Source organism: Erpetoichthys calabaricus, chromosome 6 (genome assembly GCF_900747795.2).
Source record: "Erpetoichthys calabaricus chromosome 6, fErpCal1.3, whole genome shotgun sequence".
Taxonomy (NCBI): domain Eukaryota; kingdom Metazoa; phylum Chordata; class Cladistia; order Polypteriformes; family Polypteridae; genus Erpetoichthys; species Erpetoichthys calabaricus.
In genome coordinates, this window is record NC_041399.2 from 85,333,432 (window position 1) to 85,357,356 (window position 23,925).

Below are 23,925 nucleotides of genomic sequence, written 5' to 3' on the forward strand. Positions count from 1 at the left end.
ATGGGAGGCGTGATGACGCGATATATTTTGATATATATCAAAATACCCGCGCTTGGCAGCGGCGAAGTACTGCTTTAAAATTTTTATTAAGAAGAAAAGTAAACCTTTTTAAACTGAGGGAAAATGAATCAATAATTATTTCTTAAGGATCTCTTTGTATACCATGTTGTCAGTTCGCCCTTACAGTTCTAATATGACCAAGATGTGTGCTGAGCTTACTCTTGAGCATGAAATCTAACGTGGTTTGTGCCCTTCAGAATGAAAACAGTTTGCATTCACCTTTTTAATAAAAGGCGAGCTTTTAAGCCTGAGAAATCACCCCGTAAATGCACACGTTTAATTGCACGTGTTAATATCTATGCTTACACAGTATTAAAAGACATTCAACAACGGAGACTTATTGTCATTGCTAAGCAGAGCCTTAGTGTAAATTGGAGGCGTTTGAATTGAAATTGGAGATCAGAGGGTATAACGGGGATGCGAGGAATAAAAACTCTCTCCCCCGAGCCACTGCCAGTAAAAATAGTTGCCTGAATGAGGTTCTTTTGCAGACACGTGACCTGAAGTCTCGTGCCGTCACAAAGTTTCAGTGGCTGTACGGAAATCCACAATCGGTTTCATATTGTGAATTTCCCATTGGGATTAATAAAGTATCTATCTATCTATCTATCTATTGTTTTCGTACCTTATCAATTGTGAAATGTGTTTTTTGAATAGGTTTGATTCATTGAAGTGATCACTCCTGCTGCGTTCAGTCAGTTCACGTGAGCCGCTGTCTTGTGTGATGTTGCGATGTCCACGGGTTTATTTAATGTTAGCTAAGATCCGGCAGTTAAAAGTTTCTGGCCACAGCAATTTTAACTCTGTCACAAAGTGATCCAAACTGTCGTTTATACCTCGTGTCTTGTCATTAAACTTGTATCTCGCGAATATGGCATTGCAAACGGCAGCGGGTCAGTTCACGTGCTTACATGGGAGGCGTGATGACGCGATATATTTTGATACATATCAAAATACCCGCGCTTCGCAGCGGCGAAGTACCGCTTTAAAATTTTTATTAAGAAGAAAAGTAAACCTTTTTAAACTGAGGGAAAATGAATCAATAATTATTTCTTAAGGATCTCTTTGTATATCATATTGTCAGTTCACCCTTCCGGCTGTAATATGACCAAGCTGTGTGCTGAGCTTACTCTTCAGCATGAAATCTTAACGTGGTTTGTGCCCTTCAGAATGAAAACAGCATTTACCTTTTTAATAAAAGGCGAGCTTTTAAGCCTGAGAAATCACCCCGTAAATGCACACGTTTAATTGCACATCTGTTAATATGTATGCTTACACAGTATTAAAAGACACTCAACAATTAACGTCATTTACCTTCGTTCCCGCATTTGACTCATGCTGTAAATCTCTTCCTTGTTTTCACTTCACGTGATTACGTAGGAGGCGTAATACGTGATGACGTGATACGTGACTCCGCCTTCTCCATTAGACTATATGGACAAAAAACAGGTTCCAGTTATGACCATTACGCGTAGAATTTCGAAATGAAACCTGCCTAACTTTTGTAAGTAAGCTGTAAGGAATGAGCCTGCCAAATTTTAGCCTTCTACCTACACGGGAAGTTGGAGAATTAGTGATGAGTGAATCAGTCAGTCAGTCAGTCAGTCAGTCAGTCAGTGAGGGCTTTGCCTTTTATTAGTATAGATTAAGTGGTATTTCTTCACACAGGGGACTGCTGATAAATAGAACAAGTTATGAAGTCCTGTAGCTTACAGTAACACATTTTTTGAATCTTCAGACTTTCAACTTGATAAATAAATAGAAATTATGAGATAATTGCTCGCTCTTGTCAAAAATGTTATTACACAAACAGCCTGGGATCACATTATGCACTTTTAAATAAACACAAATATGTGAAAAAGGTGAATATGTATCTATTGTTTATGTTCAATCCTTGTAATTAAAAATAACCTCCAGAAATTTGTGAATTCAATTTCTTCTTCATTACCCAAATTACAAATTTCCATAAAATAGTTATAACCCTAAATTTAAATGTAGTGAATAAACATTTTCACAAAGTGGTTGAATCTTAGCCAATGTAACTGCATTTTTAAAAATGTCTCAGTTTAATTAAGTCCCATAGGTAAAGCACTCTTTGGCAGTTTTACTTTCAACTTAACTGCTCCAAGTACAGGATGGGAATTAATGAATTAAAAAATAAATAAATAAATAACAAAAGCAGAAAGCAGCATTTTCTCCACTTCCTTTATTTGCATTCAAACTATGAATATACTGTACCTGCCTCAAACACAAAGATCATACAAACCCTAAAACATATGGGCATTCACCCCAACACAATAGGATACTCATAGTGCAGAACTTCAAAATTATGGTACTTTGCTGATGATGCCAGTGTCAATCTGTTGTACTAATTATGAAATGCGTGTGAACTGCCCCGTGATATTTTTGTTAAAACAAATGATGATGTTGACTCTTAGAACACATCTGAAAACATTTTATACTTTGATATATATCTGCATGGCAAGAAACCCAGTTCCCAGTTCCACATGAAAAACCATTAACACTTTATTTAGGCAATTTACTCCAGCCTGCTCAATATCTTGCTTAATCTAATGGCAGCTTCTACTGGGATAAGACTTGTGTTATGTGTCTGTCATTGAGCTCCATTAAGCATGACCCAGAATGTACTGTACCTCTCCCCACCATGTTTTGCTCCTCATGCTATAATGTCTTAAAAGACAACTTGTAAGTCTATATTCTGATATGTGTCAATAAGAAACGTTTTCATTGCGCTTCAGAAATATGCAAGACTTAGAAACATGGACAGAACATATTGGGTTACTTAAGGTCTAAACAAAATGCATTTTTTTCTTACCAGAAAGGATAAAACTGACATTGACCAAATAAATGAAAAGAAAGAAAAAGGTTGAGAAGAATAGGTTTGCACAATTTTAATAAACTGGCACTAGCACTAATTAAAGGCCAAGTTTGAGGAGGATAACTCTAAGGGCTTGAAAGAAGTTATCTTTCAAAAATTATAAATTAAAACATAAAATCACAACAGGGTGAAAATACATTTGGTGCATATCCGCAATAATATGAAGTTTACATTTAATACAACAATCAGACCAAAATGGCGGTATCGATATTATACTTTTGGCATAAAAATGTAACCATGATGCAATATTTAGTATTAATTCTACTTAAAATGCAAATAAAGAAATCTCTTACATCCCACTGCTATTGCACTTAGTGTTAATTATTTTCACATCTGATCACAAATTACCTCAGTGTGCAAAACATAAAAGGCAGTAAATGGATAACTGACACCTGAATACCTTATAATTAGCTCTGAAAGTGTATGATGCTAAAATCAAATAACCACGAAACACAGAAGTCTCATATTTCTAAAAGAACAGAAATTTGAGGGGAAAGTCCAGGTTAATGTCCCATCATTAGCAATGAGTGTAATGAGATTGTTACGTGCACATCTCCCACACACTAGTAACAGCAGCATGATACCAGTTAATGACAAGGAACACTGTTAAGTTAAATAAACCTCAGAAATTATAAATGAGAAATACATATCAAGTATGATTAAGCACTTTCTAAAACAAGTGGTTGCTGAGTAATAGAACAGAGTAAAAACCATCCCTAAATATAGAGGTGTTCGTGTTAATGGTCTTGGTCTTTTAATAATATTGCTTGCCTTGAACAGAATTGTAGACATGGCAAACACTTACAATAAAGGCGACATTACTAATTTAGATATTAGCAATATTGTTTCACCTTAGGGGTGGGCGGTATGACCAAAATTCTATATCACGGTATTTTTCTAAATTACCCCGGTTTCACGGTATTCAACGGTATTTTTTTCCCCATGCATGAGTGGATGTTAACCACATTTTCCACTGCAATTACTGGCTAAGAATAACCTATTCCACTGTCAAGAGTATTGTACATTGTACAAAAAAAACATTTTAATGTGCACACAAGTATTAATACAGTTTTGCATTGCCCCATAAAGTGATAGTTTTCAAGGGGGTGACACTAATGGAGAAGGTATCACATTGCATGACAGATGCAGTCAAAATATAGAACCTTTTTTATTGAACAAATTTTGCAAAAACAAACTATAATTTTGACAACATATTTTCAACCATACAAAGAGGCATTTAGACTTAGTAAAATATCCAGAAGTGCTTGTCAAAAATTGTATTGCACCGAATATGTCTTAGAAAAGGAATAAATAGTAAATATTTTTTGTAAACCAACTACACTTTCTGTTAATGTTAACAATCTCTGTCCACTGACACGTTAAAGTGACTTTTTAAACAACTTTATCATCATTAAACTGCATAATATTTAAACTAATAAATAAAAACAATAAAATAAATAATAGTTTTATTACTGATAGTTGCAGTATTACTTCAAGACTTCAAGCCCAGGTGCATTACACAGTATTCACCAAATTAAAATAAAATACAACAAGTGCAACTTGGTGATGACATCTTTACCAGCTGAACCATCATTTAGGCAAACTGCATTAATATGGACCTTGCTTCAAGCTAAGCTATACTGGGAAGAAAAAAAAACAAACTATATGTCGAGAACAAAGTCAACATTTCCACTTTATTCTCGCCGTTTATATCGAGATTAAAGTCGACATTTCCACTTTATTCTCTCCGTTTATGTTGAGATTAAAGTCGACATTTCCACTTTATTCTCATAGTTTACTTCATAATTAAAAGTAGAATGTCGTAAACTAAATTTCTTCCTAAAATCAATGTTTAATCAATTACTTAATTTACCCCGTCATAAATTAATGCAGCACATTAAATGATTTGTGTTACGTTCCCCGACCCAGTGGTTAATCACTACGCTTCTTAAACTGACTTCCTCCGCACTAACAGAAGACAGCGATCACCATACAGAATCCATTCACTTCATGATATTCCTGCTTTCTGAAAATTTAGAATGCTAAGATAAATAATGTATTTCATCATGAAAATGATATCAAGTAAAGCAGGTATTACACATGCACGGTAGTGAGGCGGTAGTGCTGCTCCCTCGCAGTAAGGGGTCCCCAGGTGTATGTTCAGTGTAGAGAACTTTATGGCAGGTGTGACGAGGCTCCAAAAAACTGGATGTATGAATAGCTATCGCACAGGTTTAACTTAAATATTGTGTAAATGTTGGGTCTGTGATCTGCTGGTCAGAGACACAAACACAGAATTCAATGCATGTTCTTCAGAGCGGGCTATCTTTATTGCATGCATGCTGTCTCTATCTGACGTAGGCTACCAAAACCCCAGTTCCTATCCTTCCTTTTTCTTTCACCACATAGCCACATAACCAATCACCACACGATAAACGTCTTTGTGAAATTAAAACTAGTTATAAATTTAGCCCACGGAGTGTTCAGAACTTTAAAAATATCTTCGTTATACATGTTTAATTATGCCATCCATTCAGAGTTGCGCCCATCTCTGAACGAATCACTTAACACAAAGCATTTAATGTGCTATATAACTTATGACGGGGTTTGAGAAAATCTAGTAAATTAAATATTCATTTTATGATGGTTTAGTTTACGATGTTCTACTTTAATGACAAATTATGAGAATAAAGTCAAAAGAATATATTCTCGTCATAAGCATCAAGATTAAAGTGGAAATGTCGAGAATAAAGTCAAATGTTGTCACACTATTACACAGTACCCAGGTACATTACACTGTATTGAAAACAAATAAAACAAGTACAACTTGGCTTGCAGCATTATCCAGTAGTATAGAAACAGTATTTACACATCTGACCTTTTAAAACTAAAGCATCTCCAGGCGACAGACGTGACTGGTTTTTTTCGGCTCTGTCCATTTTCACCGCACGGCATACCTATGCTACCGCCCACTATTTGGTGGTGTAGCAGTGAAAAAGGTCCCCACTTGAACAGTTTCCCACTGCGCCACGTTCCGAACGTCGTTTAGGCAATTTAAACCGGTGTTGCGGTATAAGAAAAATCCATATCATAAAAAAAATAAAAAACGGTTTTCGGTATGAACCGGTATACCGCCCAGCACTATTTCACCTAGAAGAAAAATGCTGGCTTGCAACTGCCAATTATTAAGATAACTGAAATATATCAATGACAGATGCTCCGCCAATTCATATTTAATCAGGGTAACTGCATGAAAGTTTGTAAGTTAAACAACTGCATTTAATAATGCAGAAGTATTGAAAATATCACATCCAGTTTTGTCACAAGATAAACTTCACAAAAATGTTATCAGCTTCTCTGAATCACAAAAAGAGAAATGCTCACCTTACTAGAAACAATGAAGATAAATGCAATACTTTCAGTTTTGAAAAGAAAGAGACAGGAATGGGTACTTTCCATACATTAAATGTCAAATATAGATTCCCAAATTTGTATGGTGGATTAGGAGTGCTTGTACACTAAATAAAAAAGCAGAGTTCCAGGACCTAAATTTTCCTGACATATACCCTGCTGTTCTTTGTTTGAAAAGTTATAAAATAAGCAAAATCTACACCTGGGTACTCAACTCAGGTCTTGGAGGTTTAGCCTTATCCATTTTTTAATTAGAAACATTTATTTACTACTAAAGCAAAACTTTTTTCTTTGGGCTTACTTTTTGTTTGTTACAATTCAGAACCTTTTATTGCCTATTTTAGTTTTAACATTAGAATTACCAAAGCCTATGAAAAAACTTGTAATCCAGGCCCACCTTATATCTGTTCGCACTTCCTAGAAAAAATCATTTGACTGTACAGGTGAAGAAGTAAAAAAAAATAAGAAAACGCTGACATGTAAGCGTGTGTTAAACAAAACTTTATAGGTTCAATAGCAAATAGAAAAAAGAGAGATTAAATTGTGGCAAAGCACACTACAGAATCAGCAACGTTTTTTAACTTTTAACGTTTTAATTGATTAATCACCATGAGATGGGAGTGGGTGATCAATGATTAAAAGCCTGCAGGTAGGACCGGTAGAGGTGATGAGGGTGTACATGATTGTAAGTGCAGTGGCAGGAAGGCAAGTTGTGTTGAATCAGATCATAAAAAAAAAATCACAGTTTTTGGTAGAATAATGGAGAAACAAGGGAGTAACTGTAAATTGATGAGAGATGAGAGTGGTGGTGAGGCAGCATGAACCTGATGAGAATATGTCTAGGTGGTTATAAGTTGGAATCTGTAAAGTCCCACTGGGAATATGAAAGGGTAGGACTTGAGGCGGGACTGGCCAGTAATCACTGTTATTTGGCGGCTGGGAATACCTCTTGGTGATACAGACCCCACTAGTGCAGTCAACAGAGCTCACCTTTGATAATGCCAGATGGGCTGGGTCCAGAAGATGAGCATTATGGGATACCTCTTCTGGTGTCAGCTTAGCCAGAGTATGGTGGTGGTTTGTTTAATATGTTAAAAAGACTCATTTTAAAGAAGCCTCTTTTAATGATCAGTTTATTTACTGCTTTCCTGGATTTTACCCATTTTATTCAATGAACTGATCTGAACATTTTAAATATTTATGGACCCATTTAATTAATTCCTTTTTCAGTTTGCACAATAAACTTTGCACCTTTTACAAAAAGACATGTTTTATGTGTCTCTCATGCCACTGTGACCATCCTTCCTCAGTTTAATGAACTACTAAGGGGTAAACTTTCCCATCCAAGTGTCCTGCCTGCTCTGGCAGTTAATAAAATATTTGCATTGAACCAGTCAAATAAGCCATCAGTAAATAATGACTGCACAATGTGTTGTTGCTCATTATCACAGCTGTACTGAAGTAGTATGTGATAACCATTACAGTACAACACTGCATTTCTTGAAAATATATTTATTACTGGTGTCTACCTCCTTTTTATTTGGATTGTTGAACTGCTTAAGTTTCCTTCTCTTTCTGCAAAAGTATTATTTTCTAAGCAATAGGCTGCACACTGTCAATCAAGTACCTTATTGGAAAAATATTTATTCACAGGGTCTGGACCAGAACACACTAAAATGAACGTAAGTAAGTAATTCAATGGTAACTCGTACTCATAGTTCCATGCGGTTTCTTATATACAGTATATGAGTATGTGGACAAGGCTACAGTCCAATAAAGTGCACTAAAGCACAATAATTAAATAACACTTCCTTTTCAGTCAGCCATTAAACATATTTGGCTTGTTTCTAATGTAGCCTTGAGTTTGTAGACTTCTGTCACACCACTCACATAGCAGAGGTTAATATTAAACAAAAATAATCACTTGATTCCATTATTGCAGTTTATCCAGACAATTTTATAACATGAACAACTTTCTTATTTGTTACTTAAAACAGTCAGTTACTGTACAAGCACTATTTGATATTAGATGTACCCCATTGGGCTCACTTGTCAGACATTAAGAACCCAATTTTTCCTCATTTATAAATTTAACCTGGCAAACTTGAAGGTTTTGTCTCAGAAATAAAGTTTTCTGCATACTTTCTTCAGGGGTTTCAATTTAAATATGTTATTCAAAAATTGTAATAGACCACCTATCCAGATGTTAAGACAACTCATCGTATGATATAGCATTTATTCTGAAATATTCTGTGTGTGAGTTATTATGTAAGTATTATCTGGCTGCTGTATTATATGAATGTCTGTTAGCTAAGTGGGTTGTTCTGTTCTGTAATGCAATAAATGAGGACCCCCTTGAATCCTCACTTGTCAGATGCATTACTGAACACAGACACTGTAATAATATAATTCTCATTTGAAATGCTATAAAACTCAGGAAATAACAGGTGACATCTGAAGAGCTGCTTGCTTATATCTCTAGAGTCTTGGGTTTCTTTCACAGAGGCAAAAATATTATGACTGAATGGCAACTCTAAATTGGGCTACTCAATAAATATGTGTGAATATACTCCTTGACTGTGCATGTTTTCCTCTCACATTATTACCAATAAAATGCACTGGGTTGCCACAAGTAATATGAAATAAACAAAAGATAAACAAGACCATGCTGCCTCTCAGTGTATAAGTAAATGAGTACTGAGCTTTTGTCTAGCTGGCAGGGTGAAATGCCAACCTGGGATCTGCACTGGCAATTGGAAGGTTGCCGGTTCGAATCCCGTAAATGCCAATAGGGACTCTGCTCTGTTGGGCCCTTGAGCAAGGCCCTTAACCTATATAAATGCAAAGAATTATTATTATTAACCTGCAAACCCCAGAGTACAGCTAAAACACTCCTTTATTGCTCTCTCTCTCATTGACACCTACACACATACATAATTCTGGCCTCTGTTCCTCCAACCAGTGAATTCTGGCATAAACTTACCTCATGACTGCGCCAACAAATAGCTCATGGTTTGAGGAGGATTTTCACTCCACAACCACTTGTCACATCTAGATATCTCTAGAATCATGCCTGGAATATAAATCAAGCAAAAGGCTAGTACTTCCAGCCCTTATTTTTAAAGTGATAACCATGTCTCACTTCTCAAGTGCTAGCATTGGCCAGGTGGTGTACTGACCCCATACCAAGCCAACTCAACCCCCCCCCCCCCCCCCCCCAAACAACTCCCCCAACCCCCCATGCTGGGTCTCCTAACCTTTCACGTCTCATTTCCTGGGCCACTGCCTTTCTCTTCTTTTCTCCAGTGCTCCTACCTATTGCCCTTCCACAGCATCTAGAACATGCACAGAGCATGTCTCTCTCTCTGGCACAGTCCTTGTTTCCAAATTACCACATCAAGTTGCATCACCACTGCTAGCATACAGTATTTACACACTCTTCTGGGCGCTATCAATATCCAGTATCAAAGGTTTTTACTAGGCAGCCCAACTGATATATAGGCTTCTTATTTGTCTGTGTTGATAACTCAGATAGTGCTACATAACTATTTCATTATTTTGAAAGCACTCTATTAATTTAGGTTAGTTTTTAATAAACATATTCAGGGTGAGACCTGTACAGTGCATCTGGAAAGTTTTCACAGCGCATCACTTTTTCCACATTGTTATGTTACAGTCTTATTCCAAAATGGATTAAATTCATTTTTTCCTCAGAATTCTACACACAACACCCCATAATGACAACGTGAAAAAAGTTTACTTGAGATTTTTGCAAATTTATTAAAAATAAAAAAATTGAGAAAGCACATGTACATAAGTATTCACAGCCTTTGCCATGAAGCTCAAAATTGAGCTCAGGTGTGAATGGGCGAAACTGGCCAAGGATAGGACATGAGGCTGTAATTTAGGTTAGGTTTAGGTTTCTTTATTTAGTCATGTTTACACAAGGTGCATCGACAAAGTATTGAGCAAAGGCTGTAAACACTTATGTACATGTGATTTAATTTTAATAAATTTGCAAAAATCTCAAGTAAACGTTTTTCACGTTGTCATTATGGGGTGTTGTGTGTAGAATTCTGAGGAAAAAATGAATTTAATCCATTTTGGAATAAGGCTGTAACATAACAAAATGTGGAAAAAGTGATGCGCTGTGAAAACTTTCTGGATGCACTGTATATCCTGAGATCTCCCTGTTGATAAAGTCCAAAGGACTTTAAAATTGTCATGGTGAATGTATTTTACTAGCAAAGCTTAACAAATACATCATGGAAATTGTTGGTTTGACACTTAGCTGTAATAGGATTAACACAATCAATTTAAAAATGCTTGTGCATAATTAAAAGTGTTTTTGTTATTTTTAAAATTTCTGTTTGCAATGTATAAAAAAATCACATTATAATTTAAAAAATTTTTCAACAGTAAATTAAAAATACAGTAGAAGTGGAAAGAATATCAAAGGTTAAGAAGAGTCTTTTAGTGGTTTATTTAAATCAAGTGATTTTGATTGTCATACAATCTATACCTATACCTTGCGACATTATACAGAGGTACAAAATTATATTTCCCAGGATCACAATACAATATTTAGGAAATAAATATGACAATATAACAATACAGGGTCTTTTTACATAAAGGATTGTAGAATAAGTAACAGCATGTGAAAAAAAAACAACTTACTTTTTAGGGTCATTATTAAGCTGTGCTTCACTTTCTTTCTCCCCTTTAATAATGACAGTATGACAATCTTTATCAGGATCTTTTCGTTCATTCTGATGCGAAGTGACAGATAAAACTGGATTCAAAGCTACGACTGGTTCAGACTCCTGCTGCTTCTCATGAGTACTCTCCAAAAACTTAAAATCATTTTTTGTATCGCTAAAAAGGAAATGTTTAAATAACTATTAAACAATAGAATAACACCCAACAAGTTTTAAAACAGATATTTTATGGAATATGCAGAAAATCCAAATAGGTTTACAAAATAAAATCACAGAAGGCACCTTTCCCTGTTCACAGAAGATGGTTCACAAAGCACACAAAAAACAAATAAAGCAACAAGCTAACAAAGGTCAAAACAAGATGATTTAAAATACAAAATAAGACACAGAGCCTTGCAAACAAAGCAGGACCTACAAAAGTAAAAATGAACCGAGAGCATATACTGTAGAAAAAAAAAGACTGAAAAAAGGCACAGCAGATATAATTCTGCAGTTGCACAATCATTAGTCAGAAACTGAAATACACCTGGCACTGACAACCAAAATGCAAGAAAGAAATTACCTGTTTTCAGACACAGGAATAACTGAACGCAGGCACCACAAGCTAAAAATGCATTCTATGACAGATTAATAATGAAGAATAAAGAAAAGACCAGTTTGGGGTGGAGTAGGCTGATGTGGGTAAGTAGTGATGACAGGTAGACTGTGTGTTGACATTTCTTTTTTTTTTTTTTAATATTTTTATTTTATTAATTTTCATTGTAATCATTCCATACAAACAGATCAATTTATAACCCAACAAATTTGAAAACATTTCTAATGTTGACATTTCTAAATTCTTAAGATAAAAGTAGTATTTGAAAGATATTGTGTATTGTGAGCCATTGAAATACAGTTAGTACAAATGGAGACAGCAAACACCGCATTCTCCACTAAATACTGCAGATTACATGCTACCAAAGAGATGGAAGCACATCCTGGATGAGTATGTATGCAGTTAAATGCAGCTCTTCGGTTATAAAATTAGAAAGATGGTAGAAACAAACTTCCAAAATCATTTAAAACCTAAGACTGGATGATGCAAACTGCTTCCATCCTTTATAATAAGTAGGTATTAGGACACCTGCAAACCAGGTAAATTTTTAAAATTTGTCAACGTTTCTGCTTCCACTTCATAATATGGTAGTTTTTTTGTAGATTCCTCTATGCCTATGCCCTATGCCTCTTTGTGTGCTGAAGTGTTTTCTGGTGTTAGTATTAAATGCACATTTTCTTAATTTACATGCGAGTCTTAAGTGTATAAACTGAAGAAATAAAGAAATTTTTGAAATTCTACAGCATTTAAAAAATACAAAAATCAAATAGGCTATGCATGCTGATTGGTAGTAAAATGAGATTAATTCTTAGCCCGAAACCAAGTAAATAACAGTGTTTATTCTAGATAGTCCCACTGCTTGATTAAAATATTATATCAAATGTTTTATATATAATATTAACAGAGAGAGAGAGTGTGTATAGTCATTCTCCAACCTGCTATATCCTAAAACAGGGTCACTGGGGTCTGCTGGAGCCAATCCCAGCCAGCACAGGGTGCAAGGCAGGAACAAATCCCCGGACAGGGCGCCAGCCCACCGCAGGGCACACACACCCACACACCAAGCACACCCTAGGGACAATTTAGGATCGCTAATGCACCTAACCTGCATGTCTTTGGACTGTGGGAGGAAACCAAAGCACCCGGAGAAAAACCACGCAGACACGGGGAAGACATGCAAACTCCATGCAGGGAGGACCCGGGAAGCGAACCCTGTCTCCTTACTGCGAGGCAGTAGCGCTACCACTGCGCCACCGTCCTGCCCTTAGATATATGTGTGTGTGTGTGTGTATATATATATATATATATATATATATATATATATATATATATATATATATATATATATATACATACATATACATATACATATACATATATATATATATATACACACACACACACACACACACACACACTCTCTCTCTCTCTATGTGTGCATCCCTCAGCAATGACACACTCCTTTTCTGATAAACATGAAATGATGAACTCTACTTAAACCAAACCTCTACCGCACTCTCGTACCCCCACAATTAATAAATGCATACAAAACTTATGTTCTGACAGTTTACTTCAGACTATGTGTAAAAATATGTGCAGATTTACAGATTAAGTAAAGGTTATTTCCATGCTGAAAAATTAAAAAGAGACATGCTGTTCACTGTAGTTTAGCTTTCATCAGGTAATGTTTTGGGTGTTTACCCTTGATGTTACAAAACCGTCTTTCATTTACCGTTCTACTTTAAAACAGTATTTATTGCACATATATCAGAACAGTGCGTTATCTAGCTTTAATTGCAGTTATGTAAATCAATAATTACATTGACGGTCTTTCCTTCATTAAGTAGTACTTATTAATCGATACACATAAAAAAACAAACGTCCAGTTTTAAATAATTAAACGAAAAATATAATGAATTCTAATTTTTCACTCACAGTACACAGGACAACAGAAGCTTACAATTAAGTCAAAAGACCTCTTTCTGGAAGTAACATTATTCCACGTTCAACTCGCTAATCGCCACAGGTTGCTGATTGGAGTCGTTAGGACGGAAACCAATATTACAGCACAGAGTGTGCAATGCATTGTGGGTGTTGTAGTCTAATTTTTTTCAGCCCCGCCTCTTGGGCAATTCAACTTCTATAAACCAGCGCTTCATACTACAGCAACTTTCAGTGTTCAGGTAAGAACGATGCTACAAGGTTCAGTTCCTCACAAAAATGTGTAGATCAGTCGCAACAAAAAATGTATTCCTGATAAGCCTACAGAAATATCAGACTCGTTTTACATTTTTCTAAAGCTTACAGAGTTTTTTAACAATGAATCTTGTTTTTTGTTATTGTATAGTACAGGTAATCGCTACTGTTCTTAACATCAGCTTGTTTACCCAAAGTTGTGAAAATAAAACCGGCCCTAATATCATTATTTTTTCTTAGTAATTTTTCTTGTAACAGTCTTTTTGGCAACACATTTTTCAATGTTCCAAAACCTTTGCAAATATGGTAAATAAATTATCTGGGTCTGCATCTGTGATTATTAAGCTGAAACTCTTCTAAAGAGTTTAATGCTGTTAATGAATTCATATATGTCGTTAAGGCGCATCTGACAAATCTGAACTTCTCTTTACATAACTACTAAGGTGAAAGGTGCAGAGCAATGTTTTTCAGTCCTTTGGTTGTATTACTCCTACTTGTGAACTCCTATACATGTTGTAATGACACCTAAATATCATTTAATTGTAAAACAACTGGGCAAACCAACAGTTAGTGTGTCTACCTTGCAGTTTTAGAATACTGTATCCAAATTATGGTCCCAGTCACTGTCAGTGTAGAGTTTTCTTGGTCCATTTATTTACGTAGGGATTCTTCTGGTACTCCAGTTTTTCTCCCACATCCTAAACACTTGCAGATTAACCTGATAAACTGGCTTAATGTAAGTGACACTGGTATTTGGGGAGTTAAGCCCTGTAATGAACTCGTGTGGCTTCCCAGCTAGCTCCTTGTGCCAGATGTTGCTAGGACAGGGTCTGGCTAGCTGTCCCTTTCCCTGAATTGAGCAAAGCAGTTTCAGAAAAAAAGACAGATGGACTAGAAAGAAACTTTTGGAGGGGGCACACATGATTTACAAAAAAGTTTACTTATTATTCATTTACCATTTTCCACAAACCTTGTTTGTCATATAGTTACTTTCACACATCCATTCTGAATCTGTTTTGTCCTCTGCAGTGTCACTCATCCAGCAATCAGCTTGTCCACAACTCCACACGTGCACATTTTTCACTCATCTTGTTTGCTGATGTATATGATTCATGAGATTGGAAAAAAGACTAGACCTCTCAAATATTTATTTGTTTCAAAAGAGTATTGAATTATGAACACATATACAGGTGTGGAAAATGTTTTACACTGAAATGCTGTCAACAAAAATATCAATTCATGATAACTTTGCTTGTTTTAATTAAAAACCAAGTTGTTTGGAAGAAACATACTTATGTATAATCTATATTAATTACAGTATGTAGAACACTTCGCACATATCAATCATGTGCATAAAATGGAAACATGATACCAATTTACGGTTTTACTTTGCATAAATCAATAAAAGCAGCAACTCCAGTAAACAAAAACACAATTTTTAAAGAATACATTTTTTGTTGTTATTTTTCTATTAATTTGCCATAAGACACAGATTTAACTTCCTGGGAGAGACTACTCATACTAAAGTATCAATCCACCAAAATAAAGGTAGAATACATGTTTTATGGAAATACTGTATACTGTTTATAACAACTAAAAGTAAGAGACAAATTTTCATGCATTAGATGCAGAAAAGAACTATACAGGCTCTATCATTGTTATTATGAAAAATTATGCACAGCTCATTGTTATTATAAAAAATTATGCACAGCACCTTGTACACCGTTTGTCCCAAGCTTATGTCCTATGTTACTATGGTAGATAATAGCTACCACAATAAGTGGTTTGGACAAAAATAAAATTGAGTAATGGCATTCTGCACTCCAGCAAATATTTTTGATCAGTGTTACTGAGGTTCAGATGTTCCGTTTCCCTCTCTGTTGCTCATCATTTGTATTCAGGGTTGATTTTTGCCTTATTATTTGTCTTTTATACTATTATATATATATATATATACACACACACATACACACACGCACACACACACACGCACACACAGAATTTTGTTGTTTTTTTGTTTTAGGGGATTTAATAGAGAATCATCATGGATTACCTGATTCATCTTAATATGCTCATATACTAAATTTATTCATTGAATTTTTCTGTTAAACAACTGAAAAACAAATAATTTTAAATGAATATTACTAAAGTTAAAATACTACTAATATATATATATATATTAGTAATTAGATGGAGGTTGTAAGGGGGGATGATTAATAAGGTGGGGTTCAGAGGGTGTTGGTCTTTACATTTTTTATCCACAATTATTTGTCATAGATTACCTTTGATTTCTGTCTGTCTTATTTTCCTCTAATGATGACACCTGGTAGATTATCGAAAGTTTAGGAATAAAAAACTGTTTTAAGATACAGGACTCATTTTCTCCCTAGCTACTAATATGCAAACCGTATCACAAACCTGCACTATATATATTATATAGTGTGTGTGTGTGTGTGTGTTATATATATATATATATATCAACACATAAATGATTTATACAGTATATTTTGATTTTGTTCATTTAATTTATAGTGCACAGCATACAAAATGTATACTCATGCAATATTAGTGTTAAATGAAAGTATGTGCCCAAGGTCAAAATAAAGATTGCCACCTTATATCTTGGGTATTTGAATATGCTCATTCTTTAATGGTTTCGAAAATTTCCACATTATGTGTTATGCACCCCATTTGAGGAAAGTATTGAGAAAGAAATAATTTATAATCATCTATGGCAGTGCAAAAATTAGCTTTTGCTACCACCTCCTTTCCTTTGCACACAATATTTATGAAACTTTTAAGTGAAAGCCATAACTAGGCTCTTGGTTTGTTCTTTTGAGGTGCTTTACAAAAGGTCTGCTGCAGCCATTTTCAGTCAATGTTTGAGGGCTTTTTATCACACTACCCCTCTGAATAGGTGAGAAAATTGTCATTGGATTTTAAATCAGAGTACTGACTTGGTCCAAGACCCTCCACTTTTCCTCCTAAGCTTGTGGACAGTGTGTTTGCAATCAGTCTTGTTGTATGTTGAGGCTCTAGCTAATGAATCTGGAGACATTTCCTAGCATACACACAAAGAAAATATTTCTGTAAAGTTAAAAGTTGAGTGAGTCTATGCTATCTGCGGCCATGTATGCTCAATCCATTATACTGCTTCCACCATATCTCATGCGTGAAGTAGTGTGCTTTGAATTGTATATGGTTTGTTAACTTCTCCAAAGTTTCACTTAAATATCACTTGGCTTAAGATTTATTTTTGCTCATCCATTAATAAACTTTCAAAATGTAGAACTCTATTGCCTCTTATTACATGCCATTTGGCCCCAGTACCCAATATTAATCAAAAAGTTATAATATTAAGTTTAGATTGTTTATGAAATATTCTTGACTAACATATGTATTTACTTTTTACCGAAGGCAGATGGAGACTACAGAAGGACACTTCTCTCACATTAAATTCTCCTGTGCCCGACTTTAATCGTAATAATGCTGTTTTTGTCTTTACTATTAGTAGTACTTCACCAGTTAGAAGAAATTTTATTTTAGAAATGTACCAGTCCTATATTTAATAAAACAGAACTATACAAAATATTTCAGCAATGTGTGATGTATAATTAATTTATGCATTAAATCATATCTAAGTAAAAACACAAAAAAACAACTCACCTCTCTAGTATTTGATCTTCTTCCCTGTCAGGTGTATCTGTGTTTGTTTTCAACGTCTGGTGAGTATATGCACCTGTATTATTTTTCTGTTGATGTTCCTCATTTTTTTGCAACAAGACCTTAATTTCGTCAGAAGATGCAGAGGGTTTTGTACAACATATCCCCATTTTATGTTGTTCTTTTATGCTTCCTTCATGAGTTCTCTTCATTAAGCAAAAGTCTTTGTTTTAAGGCATCCAGAATAATAATGCCAAAGTCAATCACACTTTTCAGAATTTGGTTCACTGGCAGTATTTAGTATACCTATGGATTGTAAATAAAAACTGTATTAGATACACAGTCAGGAACTGTTGGTTAAATAATGCTTCTCTAACCGTAAAACACACTAAGGAAGGTAAACACATAATGAAAAAACAGCATTGCTAAAGTATCAAGGGCACTATAATGAAGTAAAACGTTCAATTCCCTTTTTTCTGCACACTTTTGAAAATTAATGGCACAGTGGAAACAACATTATTTAATAATGGTGTTTATGCACCCAGTTTCATGCTACCATTTTAAAAACACTACCAGATAGCTAGTAAATCTGAAAACTGGGGGGACCATGCCATCATCTTGTATCACAGTAAATAATTGCCCTTTTGCTTACTACCAGCTGGTTAGAATATTTTGAAATTTGCCTTTCTACTTTTTGCCAAGGTACAGTGCATCCGGAAAGTATTCACAGCGCACCACTTTTTCCACATTTTGTTATGTTACAGCCTTATTCCAAAATGGATTAAATTCAAATTTTTTTTCCCCAGAATTCTGCACACAACACCCCATAATGACAACGTGAAAAAAGTTTACTTGAGGTTTTTGCAAATTTATTAAAAATAAAAAAACTGAGAAATCACATGTACATAAGTATTCACAGCCTTTGCTCAATACTTTGTCAATGCACCTTTGGCAGCAATTACAGCATCAAGTCTTTTTGAATATGATGCCACAAGCTTGGCACACCTATCCTTGGCCAGTTTCGCCCATTCCTCTTTGCAGCACCTCTCAAGCTCCATCAGGTTGGATGGGAAGCGTCGGTGCATAGCCATTTTAAGATCTCTCCAGAGATGTTCAATCGGATTCAAGTCTGGGCTCTGGCTGGGCCACTCAAAAACATTCACAGAGTTGTCCTGAAGCCACTCCTTTGATATCTTGGCTGTGTGCTTAGGGTCGTTGTCCTGCTGAAAGATGAACCGTCGCCCCAGTCTGAGGTCAAGAGTGCTCTGGAGCAGGTTTTCATCCAGGATGTCTCTGTACATTGCTGCAGTAATCTTTCCCTTTATCCTGACTAGTCTCCCAGTTCCTGCCGCTGAAAAACATCCCCACAGCATGATGCAGCCACCACCATGCTTCACTGTAGGGATGGTGCCAGGTTTCCTCCAAATGTGATGCCTGGCATTCACACCAAAGAGTTCAATCTTTGCCTCATCAGACCAGAGAATTTTCTTTCTCATGGTCTGAGAGTCCTTCAGGTGCCTTTTGGCAAACTCCAGGCGGGCTGCCATGTGCCTTTTACTAAGGAGTGGCTTCCGTCTGGCCACTCTACCATACAGGCCTGATTGGTGGATTGCTGCAGAGATGGTTGTCCTTCTGAAAGGTTCTCCTCTCTCCACAGAGGACCTCTGGAACTCTGACAGAGTGACTATCGGGTTCTTGATCACCTCCCTGACTAAGGCCCTTCTCCCCTGATCGCTCAGTTTAGATGGCCGACCAGCTCTAGGAAGAGTCCTGGTGGTTTCGAACTTCTTCCACTTACGGATGATGGAGGCCACTGTGCTCATTGGGACCTTCAAAGCAGCAGAAATTTTTCTGTATCCTTCCCCAGATTTGTGCCTTGAGACAATCCTGTCTCGTGAGGTCTACAGACAATTCCTTTGACTTCATGCTTGGTTTGTGCTCTGACATGAACTGTCAACTGTGGGACCTTATATAGACAGGTGTGTGCCTTTCCAAATCATATCCAATCAACTGAATTTACCACAGGTGGACTCCAATTAAGCTGCAGAAACATGTCAAGGATGATCAGGGGAAACAGGATACACCTGAGCTCAATTTTGAGCTTCATGGCAAAGGCTGTGAATACTTATGTACATGTGATTTCTCAATTTTTTTATTTTTAATAAATTTGCAAAAATCTCAAGTAAACATTTTTCACGTTGTCATTATGGGGTGTTGTGTGTAGAATTCTGAGGAAAAAAATGAATGTAATCCATTTTGGAATAAGGCTGTAACATAACAAAATGTGGAAAAAGTGATGCGCTGTGAATACTTTCCAGATGCACTGTATTTAGTGTATTTAGAAAGAAGCTAGCTACAACAATTTCCAGTACAAAAACAATTACAATGTGGGTGCTTCTCTTTCTCATCGGTCATTCAGAAGTAAACAGAACTGAAGCTTAGCCAAGTCTTCAGGAAGGAATATTATTCTCAGCAGGTATCTGACATTGAAAGCCTTCCTGGTGTTCTGCATAGGTCGTGTCAGCTTCAACGAAAAACTTTCATAAGAGGTGTTTCAAAAAATATGTCCCAGGAAATCTGAAATAGATACATGGAAAACATGAAATGCATCTATTAATTAAGTAATATGTATCTCTGAACACATAACACTACTCCAACAAACAAGGAGTAACGGTTGCTTTCATTTTTTTTTTTTTTTTAAATTTAAACTTAGTCAATGGTCAACTGTAATGAGTACATTTCAGTAATCTACAGAAGCCATTTTGTCAAACTTGCAAATAAACAATGTTGTACTAAATAACAATATCTGTTATTACTTTAAATGTAATCCTTCAAATAAACTGAAGTTTTACATTGTGTTTCTGGGACCTCAGAAGCTACCGAAAGAGCTCGTGGTCAAGGTAACAACCTATAACAGGCTCATGGGTGGCTTTGCCTTGAGCTTGAGTTTTTAATTACATTATCAAGTGTAGGCTATTTGGCCTCAGCAGACTTGCTCAGTGTTGTCACAACTGTTTTTACTTTGCACTCAACCTTTTCACCCAAATACAGCATGCAAAATGATTTTTTTTCCTTTTCAAATTCCTATTGTGTGATCTATATAATATTGAACGGTGCAAAAAGAGCTGAATACTTTCAATAAAGTTATTACTTAGTAACTAAGGATCATTTTAATATGCTAACAGTACCAAATTGCACAAAATTTTAGTTAACCTTAATTTTACATATTAAATGTTTTGCATTTATGTGTATTTTAAAGGAAGGTATAGACTGACTGGCATCCACCCAGGTTGGTTAAAAGTATCTTTCCTAGATAAGAGGCTGTTTGAATGGAAGGATAAGGGGAGACTGCCTCACAAAGTCAAGTATTTCTGCAATATGATGAGTGGTAGCATTCCTCTGGTATGATTCCAGTTTGGACACCTGCAGGGTTGCATGGAAGTTACAGTTGAGGTGGGAAGCCCTGTTGGTGTCTGTGGGTGACACTAGAGGGAGGTACTGGAGGCAGGCTTTCCTTTCTGGGAGAGGTCCCATCTGACTCGGAACAAATATGTTCTTGCAGAAAAACTTTCCTTTTGCATTAAAAAAAATCTGCAGAATGAAATAATGAAAAAATTCTTCATCCAAATCTAAAGAGTTTTTTTGATTGGCATAGCTTACCCAGGCAGCATCTAGTACACGGATAGACACGAGGTGGGAATATGCTAAAACTGAGCACTTAATTTTTACACTGAGCATAATGGGGATTTATTTAAAAAAAAAAACTGTCAAAGGTGGACATTCAGAACTCTTCAAATAGACTAATTAGTCTCTAGTGTTTAAGACTCCTTTCACAGCATGCATTCCACAATGTACCTTCCAAATCAATTATAACCATAGATAATAAATACACTCCATTTGAATACAAAATTGTACATACAGCTACATTAAAACTGATGTACAGTAATATCATTCCACATGACTCCCTAAAAAGTTTAAATGCTACTAAAGAAATGTATTGCATAAAAGCAAAATACAAAGCAGAAAACTCATATTCCACTTTACCATGCAGTCTGTAGTATTCTACTGCGCAATTAATAGACACAACATGCAGCATCTGCTCATCGCAAAGCATGAAGTTAAAAATGTACTGTTATATGTGGTGTTCTTCAATAACACACCGTATCTTTTCTGTCCCTAATTGGTGCATCAGTGACATGCAGAGGATTACACATTTCTAGAGGATTGCCTATAACTTGATTTCTCCAAATCAAGTGTCAGAGCTCATCTTGTGATAAGCGAGTGATTATTTTACACACGGCACATTATGGAGATTCAAAAATGTCTAGGTGTTACTGTCTACCACCAACGCTGTTCACCCTCGTTCATAGTTTTAGATGGCATTCTTTCTTGCATGTATACAAGTAAATAAATACAGTACATACTAGCTTATAATGACTTCAGAGAGTGGTAATATTTTGAATTTTGGATAGATAAGCAAGTAAGAATTCCACCGTACTCTGTACATGTCATATATTGCGGTTTCTTAATCTGAAAATCGATACAAACAGACTCTTGCAGAAGAAAATTGCCTTTTGTAAAAAATAAAAAAACCTGCAGAAGCACGGTAATGAAATAAGTCTCAATTCAAATCTAAAGTGCTTTTGAACGTGAGAGCCGACGCAGGGTGAATCTAGTGCACAGCTAGACACCAAGCATGAGTATGCTAAAACGGATCACTTCGTTTTACACTGAGCATAACAGGGATTCATGAAAAAAAAAGCTGTTAAGTTTGACATTCAGAACTCTACAAATAAACCGATCAGTCTCCAGAGCGTAAATTTCCCTTGATAGCATGCATACCACAATGTATCTTCCAAATCAGTTATGATTATTATACAATATACATTCCGTACACTCGATTTAAAAAAATGCATACACAGCAGCGTTATAGTTGTTGTAGTAAAAATCCATATGCCTACAGTTAAGTTTGACATTCAAAACTCTACAAATAAACCGATCAGTCTCCATAGCGTAAATTCCCCATGATAGTATGCATGCCACAATGTATCTTCCAAATCATTAATGATTATCATACAATACACATTCTGTACATTCTATCTGAATAAAAAAACTGCATACACAGCGACGTTATATCTGTTGTAGTTAAAATCCACATGCCTCGCTAAAATGTTTCATTGCTACTAAGAAAACGTTTTGCTTTAAAGCAAAATAAAAAGTATCACATTACCATGCTATGTGTAGTGTTAACCACGCGATTACCAACACTGACACCCAGCCTCTGTACCTCACTGCGCAGCACTGGGTTAAAAAGACAGCAGGAGCTGCACCGTGCCGACGTTCACAGCTGTGGAATCACCGCAGTTAAACCCTCTTTTTAAGCTTACCACTAAATATGGAAACGAAACGTTTCTCCTTTTACATGCAATAACTGTTTTGATGTTCGTATGAGCAAAAAACCCCCGAATCGTAAATCATGACTGGGCGCAAGTAAGTAAGCCGGGCAAACAGTCGTAGCGTCTGTCCACTATTTATTCCAACTCGCCTCACTCCCCTGCTTCATCAGAAACACGTCGGGACGCCCGTTACCTTGGCCCATAATGGCTTGTTTTCCAACGTCAAATGGTTCGCGTCTCCGTCGGCTAACTGCAGTAAGCTGATCAGTTACCGTGCTCACAGGAAGCGCGAACGGGCACCGCCTTTTACTTTCGCTTTCACTCGCGGAAGAAAATACAGGCGACACCGTGGGGTGAGCGCAGAGATAAAGCAGGGTGGCGCGGACAGCACACGTGACTAGTGTGAGACTATGGCAAGCCGTTTTAACATTGGCCTGCCACATGAGACTGTCCTTGAACATTTCTTCCATCCGCACACTATACTTTGAATATGAAGTTGTCGCACAAGAGAAAAAAATAAGTGTATGGGCAATCAGATGCCTCAAACGAGAGCATTCAACAAGACTGACGGATTCAACTTTCAGCGCCATGCGGGTTCAAGCTTGTTCAAGAGATTGAAATTTAGTTGCCACATAATTTAGCTTTTTACAGAAGCTCAGTGAATAAATAAACGAATCAATAATAATGTATTTTGACAAACGACAAATATCTCTTAAGTAAACTCCAGAATGATGTAAAAGAAAGACAAACTAAAAAAAAAACTTATGACTTGGCAGTTACTGTCACGGTGAGGTATATAAAGGCGTATTGACATCGAGTTTGACAGCTTTCAAAAACCCGCCAGATAACACTGAAACCAGCCTAATGAGCACTCTTGACCAGAAAAGAAGAACATGAAGATGTACATAGAAAATCCAACATATAATGAACAAACCACTCCCATCAATTTTAGCACACTTAAAAGTTCATTTAACACATCACTGTGTG

At 36.1% G+C, this 23,925-nt stretch overlaps 1 protein-coding gene across 3 annotated transcripts in view; it reads right to left on the reverse strand.

The window, feature by feature from the left end:
• The window catches only part of LOC114653460 (ubiquitin thioesterase otulin-like), an 82,891-nt gene extending 59,577 nt beyond the window's left edge, over nucleotides 1-23,314 (reverse strand). For 2 of the 3 annotated variants that reach the window (XM_028803799.2, XM_028803797.2), the window contains exons 1-4: nucleotides 23,132-23,314; nucleotides 19,927-20,119; nucleotides 17,546-17,848; nucleotides 11,048-11,245 (exon numbers count right to left, since the gene is read on the reverse strand). In XM_028803799.2, the coding sequence (XP_028659632.2) occupies nucleotides 11,048-11,245; nucleotides 17,546-17,754 (407 nt within the window). In that variant the 5' untranslated portion in view covers nucleotides 17,755-17,848; nucleotides 19,927-20,119; nucleotides 23,132-23,314. The remainder of the gene's footprint in view (nucleotides 1-11,047; nucleotides 11,246-17,545; nucleotides 17,849-19,926; nucleotides 20,120-23,131) is intronic. The other variant, XM_028803798.2, reaches the window with a different exon arrangement.
• Between the last annotated feature and the right edge of the window lie 611 nt (nucleotides 23,315-23,925).